The following is a 9630-nucleotide window of genomic DNA, read 5'->3' as shown; positions in this document are numbered from 1 at the left end:
CCAACCGGTTTGGTTGAATCATGAACTCCAAACTTTCGAATCAACTTTTCAAGGTATTGTCTTTGATTCAAACTGACCAAACCCTGCACTCTATCTCTACTGATCTCCATGCTAAGGATCTTTTTCGCTTCACCAAGATCCTTCATCTCAAACTCATTCTTCATTTGCTTCTTCAATTTCTCAATCTCTTCAACATTCTTTGAGGCAATCAACATATCATTAACATATATCAACAATTAAATGAAAGACCCATCTTGCAACTTCTTGAAGTACACACAATGATCATATTGACTTCTAGAATAATTTTGGCCTCTCATAAATTTATCAAACCTCAAATACCATTGCCTTGGGGATTGCTTCAAGCCATAAAGTGATTTCTTCAATTTGCAAAACAAATTCTCTTTCCCTTTCACTGTATACCCATCCGGTTGACACATATAGATATCTTCATTCAAATCACCATGTAGGAAAGCCATCTTCACATCGAGTTACACAAGCTCAAGATCATAATGTGCAACAAGAGCTAACATAATGTGAATTAAGGAGTGGCTTCATAACCGGAGAAAAGATTTCGTTGTAGTCAATGCCCTCCTTTTATGCATACCATTTAGCAACTAATCTTGCTTTGAATCTCACTTTGCTTTTCTCATCAGCATCTTCCTTCTTGGCATACACTCATTTGCAACCGATAGTTTTCTTGCCCTTAGGCAATTTAGCTAACTCCCAAGTCCTGTTCTTCAAGAGAGAATTCATCTCATCACCCATGGCATTGCACCACCTCTCATTCTCCTCACTCTCAATGGCTTCCTCGAAATTGGATGGAATATCATCAGTGATAATAGGAAGAGCAAAAGCAACATAGTCACTATACCGAGTTGACTTGGTAATTTGTCTTTTTCCTCTGTTCTTGGCAATAGACTCTTGAGGTGAAACTTGCTCTTCAACTTGAATATAATTTTCAAGTTCAACTTCTTGAACATCCTCATGGTCTCCAACTTCTTCACTTGTAGTGACTTCGACATCAGCAGAAATAGGATTTGAAGTACCAGAGGCAACTTTCTCAAGCTCCACTTGTTGGACATCTTTCACATTCTTCTCAGAGTCTTTGTACATACTTTCTTCATCAAATGTCACATCTCTGCTAATTACAAGTTTCTTCATCTCTGGGCACCACAATCTATAACGTTTGACACCACTACTAAAACTAAGAAATATAGCCTTTTTGGCTTTAGGATCAAGTTTATTTTCAGTCACATGAAAATAAGCAGGTGAACCAAAAATACGAATATAGTCATAATCAGAAGAAGGTTTTCCAGTCCATACGTCCATTGGTGTCTTACCCTGCACAGCAGCTAAAGGTAACCGGTTGATGATGTGACATGCATAATTAACTGCCTCTGTCCAAAACAACTTGCTCAAACCCGACTGAGACAACATGCATCTAACCTTCTCAAGCAAGGTTCGATTCAATCTTTATGCAACTCCATTTTGTTGTGGAGTTCCCTGGACACTAAAATGTCTCACAATCCCTTCCTCTTTGCAAACTTTAAAGAAAGGGTCGGATGTGTATTCACACCATTATCCGATCTCAAAATCTTAATCTTTATCCCAGTCTGGTTCTCAACCATTTTCTTCCAACTCAAGAAAATGCTCAACACCTCACTTTTGTGCTTCATAGTGTAGACCCAATACCTTCTAGAATAATCATCTACAAAGGTCACGAACCAATGTCTACCACTCAAAGAGGGAGTCTTTGTAGGAGCTCAAACATCTAAATGCACATAATCAAGAATGCCCTTCGTCTGATGTATTGTAGTACCAAACTTCACTCTAGCTTGTTTCCCCAAGATACAATGCTCGCAGAAATCAAGCTTACAAGTCGTGGAACCTTTTAGAAGACCTTTTTTCACAAGCCCTTGTAGAGCTTTCTCACCGGCATGGCCTAATCTCATATGCCATAGTCTAGTAGTATCTGAATCAGATGTGCCTATATTTTCTGAGACTACATACGCTTCACCTGTCACGCTGCTTCCTTGCAATAGATACAAATGACCACATCGAGGAGCTTTCATCACAACAAGTGCATCATAAGTAACTTTCAATGTCTGCCCATCTGAATGAAACCTGAAGCCCTTGGCTTCTAAAGTTCCTAAAGAGATAAGATTTTTCTTTAAATTCGGTACATATCGAACACCTATCAACTCTTTAACCATGTCATCATGCAACTTCAAACGAAATGTACCAATCCCTTTTGTTGTACAAGGATTGTCATCTCCCATGAACACAACACCACCATCAAACTCTTTCAAGCTTGAAAACCAATCCTTGTGATGAGTCATATGATGAGTACAACCCGTATCCAACACCCATTTAGTAGCACAATCAAATGATGAGGAAGTGGTTAAAGATAAATCAAAAAAATCTGTTTCAACCTCAGCAACATTGGCTTCAAAACTTTCTTTTCCTTTGGTCTCAGCTTAGGACAATCTTTCTTCCAATGACCCTTATTATGACAAAAGGCACATTCATCCATTTCCAAGGTTTTTCTACCTTTAGAGTTTCCTCTAGGTCGAGAGTGTGATTTTTTCCTACTAGAAGAGGATCTCCTCTCCGATGATCTACCTCTAACAAATAAAGCTTCAGAGGTACTATCATGATTTTTATCTCTACGCCTCATTTCATAATTTATCAAGGCATTTGACATATCTTCAAATTTCATAGTTTCTTTACCATGCATAATAGTGGTAACAAAATGCTCATAAGAGTCCGGCAAGGAATTCAACAAAATGCTCAAATTTCAGTCTCTTTCCTCTTGAACCGAATGGAACTGCAATGCTCCACCGGCTTTGCTGTCGACAATGACTTCGATGTATGTTACTGCACTAACTCCCTTCCTTACGGACTCTCTCTCTTTCTCCGTCAGCCCGTCTGTTGGAACCTGTAGCTTCCCTTCATTAGTTGTTGTTTATTCCCCAAGTTGTTGACGTTTAATCCCACTAGGTTGATAACAAAACCAAAATACTAATTCACATTGACCGAATTGACTTAATAATAATGTTCCATATATATTAGTTTATCAAATTAATAGGCACAAAAAAAAGTTAACCTAACAAGAAAGACATAGAGAGATGAGAGCAACGGTGGTTAACTGCGTTTGGGTTTGGGTTCACCAACAAAAATGAGGGATTGAGTGTAAAGATCAAGTGTGTTGATGGTTGATGGGTTTTGTGTTCTAATATTTTTTTTTTTTCCTGTCACCTAAGGGCACATTTGGTAGTTTATTAGGAAATAATTATTAATTGGGTGCAGAAATACATAACATGGGTTCAAATAAAATTTCCCAAAATCTATCCTTATAATGGTCCATAAGTTATTTTTTTTTTCTGGTTTGCATATGGGGAAACCATTAAGCAACAGGAAAAAGTTAAAGAAAAGTTATGGATACGCGAAGTATTAGTATGGTAATAAATTGTAAAGAGCTTCACTGATGCAGCAAAACTATTACTTGAAGTTTGTTTCATCAGAAGCAACTTCATTTTCGTGTGCAGTTCTTAAATATTCTTGATACTTTGTATGACGCAGACGCACAACACCAGTTCAATGCGAGAGAGAATTGCAAGGGACGTACATCATTCATGCCTCTTAGTGAGCTTTATGACCCGAATGCGGGTTATTTGGTGAATGATACAGTCGTTGTTGAAGCTGAGGTTGTCTTGCTTCTAATCAATACTATTAAATCAATTTTGAGTTTTGCATTAAACTATTAAAGTAGTGTCCAACTAAAAGACTGAGCTGACATTGTTTGTTTTATTTCAGATACGGTTGAAGGAAGAACAAGAGGAGGAGGGCAAAAGGGGAGACGAGGCAAAAATGTGGCTTTATACTATTGTTAAGGTAAAAGCTTCTGTCTATCCACGCTCTTACCATTGCTTGTTCAGACGTGTTAGTAAAGGTAGCTGGTGTACGTAAAAAATAATGGCAGAAGAAATTTGTTTGTAAGGTTAGGTTGCTCGAGATGAGGACCTAGCAAAACAGATTGGAAGGGATTTCTAATTTGACCTAGTAGACTATGAAAAGGCTCATAGTTTTCGTATTCAGCAAAAGACTCCGTTTTTTCTTTTCAAGGTACAGCAGTAAATGCTTACTTTTGTGCATTCATGTCTTCTTCCTTTCCCCCCACCACCCCCACCCCCCCCCCCCCCCCAACTATCGGATTCTGTATTTTTCTCTGTATGTCTAGATTTAGTGGGAAAAGGCTTTGTTGTTGTATGTCTAGATTTCTAATTTTGAAATGGTTCACAGGAGTATTTTGCAAAAAGAGTTTGGTATACCAGTGCAATTTCAGCGTTTCTGGATTTGGCACAAGAGATTACACTGCACATATCGCCCCCATCGTCCATTGACACTTCAGGAGGAATCACAATCAGTATGTACTTCACACTTCATACTTCATACTTTTTAAAAAATCTCAATATTACAGAAGACACTTGGAGGCTTTGCTCCTAACCTATCTGCTTTATCTCTGGATTTGTTAATTGTGATTCTCTTAATTCATGGTTTTTATTTTGTCACCTGGTTTTAGTGGTAACCCGCTATTTCCTTTTTTCGGTGCTACCTTTTTCTTTTCAAGGGATGGGGTTAGGTATTGTTTGTTGCCTCTGAGACTGAGGTACTCGAGTTTATCATCGAATTATGAATGATTGTGACCACTGATTTCTTTTGTGAATAAGGAATTTAGCAAAGTGCTTAAAGAATGGATTTGTTAATTGTGTTTTGAGGTTGACATTGGCGCCCGTCAGTGTCATCTGAAAAAAGAATGATGGCTACTTGTGTCTCGTAGGTTGAACAACTCACAGCAATATCAAGTGAAAGTCATAAAAATTTCGAGCTAAATTTATTTTTGGAAGTAGAGTTTGGGCCGGTAATCCAGTCTTACTCTATCTTGTTGTTAGAGATGGTTTTTGGCTCATTGTAGTTGCAATTGCTGTATGAAAATAGATCTTTCTCATGATTTTTATGCTTCTTTGAATTCTCCAGGATCTACACCCTATTCCTCTGCCTGAACCAACGAAGATGTCCTTCTTTTCTTTAAGCTTTATGAACCAGAGAAACAAGGACTACGGTAGATCTGGCTCTTTTTGCTCAGTTATCATATTTTCTCCTTCTCATTTTCGTTCACTGATTTAGTCTTTTGTTGCAACTTACAAGGGATGGGGAGGGGGGATTCGAACTCTGTTCTTAGGTGTAGGGTTAAATGCTCTCGATCAGTAGAGCTATAAACCTCCACCTGATTTAAGCTTCTTTTGTGTTGCCAGTTTTGTTGGTAGGCTTTATGTGAAGAGGTCTAGTGAGCCAATCGAAATTTTAGCAAAGTTAAATCAACTGGCTGGGTTTTCCGCTGAGGAAGAAATTGAACTTTATCAGGTTCGTTTCACATTAATTTTTTAGCATCAGCTGTGCCATAACATATATTACATAAACATTGTCCGCTGTATGTATGCATGCATATAACTATTTGATCCGCGTTCTGGTGTAGCATTCTTAAGTAGAAAAATTTACGTGTTATGATACATTCAGGAAATACAGTTTTATCCAAGTGTCAGTTGTGTCAATGTCGACAAGAGGACCTCGTTGCAATTAAGTCAGGTAATTGTTTCTATTGTATGCTTGGCATATTGCAAACAAGTGTCTGCAACAGGAATGAACCGTTTTGATGCTTTGCACATCGCTAGGAAACTATTTGATGCTTTGTTTTCTAGATTAAAGATGGGGACATCATATGCTTTCAGAAATCCAGTCCACTTGAATGCTAAGAAGAACTTAAATACTTTGATGTCCCCTCGCTTATGGAGTATATAAACAGTCGCAAGGTACAGGCTACGGAAGCTTTTGAATGGTTTTTTGTTAGTGTATAAGCTATTGAGCTTACATGAATATTAGAAGTAAATAAGTCTTGTGTCTAATTGTGTATTCACTTTGGTAATTAAACCAAGTGTAGAGGTCATATTGTAAAAAGGGTTTTGTAACAGGTGTGAAGATCTCCTTGTGTCCATCTAGATGTGTGGCAGAGATCATTCTCTTTCTATTATGCTTTGTAACCCAACCGTTGTGCACAGTGTGTGCGTGTGAAGCAATATATGCAGTTTTACTCTCTGTGCAAGTTTCAACAGAGAGCACCACCATCATAATCTTCTCTCCATTGTATTTGAGTTTTTGAGCTTATCCTTATTCCTACTTCTCATCCAACTAAAAACACTTCAATTAGAACTTTAACATGGCCTCAGAGCCTGGTTCGATCATTTGAGATCTGGGCGTAAAAAATCAATCGAGCTACACTTGAGCTCGTTTCAGATTGAGCGACATTGCCGGAATTCCATAAAACTCGATTTCGATTTGTATTCGCATCATCAAAGCTCGAAGATGGCTGGATCTGGAAGTTCTGAGGTGAGAACTCCGATCTTCTCCGGTGAGAACTACGAGTTCTGGAGAATCAAGATGGTGACGATCTTCAAATCTCATGGGTTATGGAAATTAGTTGAAAAAGGGATTACGATCTCAGAAACAAAGAAGAAGAAGAAGGCTGAAGGAAGCTCAGAAGAAGAAGAAGACGATGAGAAAATGGTCGCAGCATATATGCAGGATGCAAAAGCTCTGGGTATTATCCAGAACGCAGTCTCAGATCAGATATTCCCTAGAATAGCCAATGCAGATTCTGCGAAGATGGCATGGGATCTGCTATATGGTGAGTACCATGGTGGTGATCAGGTAAGATCTGTGAAACTACAAAATCTGAGACGTGAATTTGAGTATGCTAGGATGCGTGATGATGAAACTCTGTCTGGGTATCTTACTAGGCTAAATGAATTGATCAATCAGATGAAAACATTTGGTGAGATTCTGTCTAATGAAAGGCTTGTACAAAAAGTTCTCATTAGTCTCAGTAAACCATATGATCCCATATGTCTAGTTATTGAAAATACCAAGTGCTTAGAAACTGTAGAACTGCAGGAGGTTGTAGCAATTTTGAAGAGTCAAGAACAACGATTTGATTTGCATAGTGTTGATGTCACTGAAAAGGCTTTTGCCTCATTCTCTGTGAGTCCAAAAGGACAAACCAGTGGAAATGCTCAATCTGGTACATTCAAATCCTATAAGCACTTGAATTCGAAGGGAAAGAAATGGGAATCTAAGCCTAAGTTTCAACAGAGGTCATTCACTAATCCTACACAGAACTCAAACTCTTCTGGGTATGTGAAGCAAGATGCAGTTAAACCACAGTGTAGAGTGTGTTCCAAATTCCATTTTGGTGAATGTAGATATAAGGGGAAACCTAAGTGTTATAATTGTGATAAATTTGGTCATTGGGCTAGAGAATGCACTGTAGGGAAGACTGTGCAAAAGGCAAACTCTGCAAATCAGGTGGAAGTGACAGGGAATTTGTTCTATGCTAATAGTGCGATCTCAGAGTCAAATGTCAATGGAAACTGGTATATTGATAGTGGTTGTAGTAACCACATGACAGGAGATGCTAATCTGCTTGTTGACATAAAAACAAATGTTGCTGGAAAAGTGCAAATGCCTACTGGTGTGTTAGTGAATGTTGCTGGAATGGGTTCATTGGAAATAGACACTAATAGAGGCAAGAAGTATATCAGGGAGGTTATGCATCTGCCAGGATTAAAGGAAAACTTACTGAGCGTTGGGCAAATGGATGAGCATGGATACTATCTCTTGTTTGGAGGAGGCTTGTGTAGTGTATTTGATGGACCTACTCTTGATAATCTTGTGATCAAAGTTAAGAAGAAGGAAAACAGATGTTATCCCCTTTCTCTGTGGAAAAACAGCCAACTTGTTCTGAAAGCTAGCACCGATTCAAATTCTACCTGGATTTGGCACAAGAGATTAGGACATCTAAATCTCAGGAGCCTTAAACAACTCAGAGAAAATGAAATGGTACATGGTCTTCCACAGCTTGAAAACATTGATGGTGTATGTGAAGGATGCCAGTTTGGGAAACAACATCGTGATTGGTTTCCAAAAGAGAAAGCTTGGAGAGCAAGCAGTCCTCTAGAGCTTATACACACTGATTTGTGTGGTCCTATGCAAAATGAATCAATTGCTGGGAATAAGTACTTTATGCTTCTCATTGATGACTATACAAGAATGTCATGGGTTTACTTCCTAAGACAAAAATCTGAGGCTCTAAATTGTTTCAAGAAGTTTAGAGCCATGGTAGAATTACAGAGTGGTTTCAAAGTAAAGTGCCTAAGAAGTGACAGAGGAGGTGAGTTTGTATCAAATGAATTCAACCAATTCTTAGAGGCTGAAGGAATACAAAGACAACTGTCTATGGCCTATACTCCACAGCAAAATGGAGTAGTGGAGAGGAAGAATAGAACAGTTGTAGAGATGGCCAAGACAATGCTTCATGATAAAAGCATGCCATATTTTCTGTGGGCTGAGGCAATGCATACAGCAGTGTGCATTCTAAACAGATCACCTACAAAAGCACTGGATAATCTGACACCATTTGAGGCATACAGTGGCAGAAAACCAGGAATTGGTCACCTAAAAGTATTTGGATCAATCTGCTATGTGCATATACCATCTGAAATGAGACAGAAACTAGATTGTAAGAGTGTCAAATGTGTGTTTGTTGGATATGCTACATGTGAGAAGGGATACAGAGTGTTTGATCCATGCACTAAGAAGTTAATTCTTTCAAGAGATGTAGTTTTTGATGAAACTATGACCTGGAATTGGAAGGAACATTCAGAGAACTCTGTTGCTGTGACCCACATTCAGAATTCACATGGGTTGGGTGAGATTCAAGATTGTGCCTCCAGTTCCTCTACATTCTCTCATACTGAAGAACAAGAAAGCAGCATTCAAGAATCTGTTGAGATTCCTCAGTCTTATGATCATACTCCAGTGAAATGGAGAAGCATAAATGATATTATGGCACAGTGCAATTTGTGTATTGTGGAACCTGAAAAATTCGAAGAAGCTGCTCAAGATCAAGCTTGGATAAAAGCTATGGAAGAAGAACTGACCATGATTGAGAAGAATAGAACTTGGGAATTGGTGGATAGACCAAGTGATAAACATGTTATTGGGGTGAAATGGGTATTCAAAACCAAGTTGAACTTGGATGGATCAGTACAAAAGAACAAGGCACGACTAGTTGCCAAGGGGTATGTGCAGAAACCAGGAATTGATTACAATGAGACCTTTGCTCCGGTTGCTAGACTAGATACAATTCGGACTTTGATAGCTCTTGCTGCACAGAGAAGCTGGAAATTATATCAACTTGATGTTAAATCTGCATTTCTGAATGGACAACTGCAGGAAGAAGTCTATGTTGAACAACCCGAAGGATTTGTGATTAATGGTAAAGAAGATAAAGTCTACAGATTGTATAAGGCTCTGTATGGATTGAAGCAGGCACCTAGAGCCTGGTATGGAGAGATTGATAGTTATTTCACTCAGTGTGGATTCATAAAGAGCTTGAGTGAAGCAACTCTTTATACTAAGACAAGGGGAGATAAGGATATCCTAATTGTCTCTATCTATGTTGATGACATAGTATACACTGGAAATAACCAGGAGATGCTGGATGAGTTCAAAGAA

At 38.5% G+C, this 9630-nt stretch overlaps 2 protein-coding genes across 2 annotated transcripts; one reads left to right on the top strand and one right to left on the bottom strand.

Moving 5' to 3' along the window:
- Nucleotides 1-1763: 1763 nt before the first annotated feature.
- On the bottom strand, nt 1764-2213 carry LOC139191111 (uncharacterized mitochondrial protein AtMg00300-like). Its single transcript, XM_070811661.1, has one exon. It carries the CDS (start codon nt 2211-2213, stop codon nt 1764-1766), a length of 450 nt encoding a protein of 149 aa, XP_070667762.1.
- Nucleotides 2214-2731: 518 nt separating this feature from the next.
- Nucleotides 2732-5813, top strand: LOC139187746 (uncharacterized). Its single transcript, XM_070811660.1, has 8 exons — nt 2732-2869; nt 3549-3707; nt 3817-3894; nt 4303-4430; nt 4583-4669; nt 5316-5424; nt 5578-5646; nt 5760-5813. Exons 1-8 carry the CDS (start codon nt 2732-2734, stop codon nt 5811-5813), a joined length of 822 nt encoding a protein of 273 aa, XP_070667761.1.
- Nucleotides 5814-9630: the final 3817 nt, after the last annotated feature.

Source organism: Malus domestica, chromosome 14 (assembly GCF_042453785.1).
Source record: "Malus domestica chromosome 14, GDT2T_hap1".
NCBI lineage: Eukaryota > Viridiplantae > Streptophyta > Magnoliopsida > Rosales > Rosaceae > Malus > Malus domestica.
The sequence above is the reverse complement of the archived record's forward strand: the minus strand, read 5'-3'. Positions and strand labels throughout refer to the sequence as shown.

Excerpts from the sequence above, each read along its gene's own strand:
- LOC139187746 (XM_070811660.1), top strand. The coding sequence starts at position 2,732 with ATGCATAATAGTGGTAACAAAATGCTCATAAGAGTCCGGCAAGGAATT. Across the intron at positions 2,870-3,548 it reads CTGTCGACAATGACTTCGAT|TTCTTAAATATTCTTGATAC; the intron begins GTATGTTACTGC and ends TTTCGTGTGCAG. Across the intron at positions 3,708-3,816 it reads CAGTCGTTGTTGAAGCTGAG|ATACGGTTGAAGGAAGAACA; the intron begins GTTGTCTTGCTT and ends GTTTTATTTCAG.
- LOC139191111 (XM_070811661.1), bottom strand. The coding sequence starts at position 2,213 with ATGGTTAAAGAGTTGATAGGTGTTCGATATGTACCGAATTTAAAGAAA.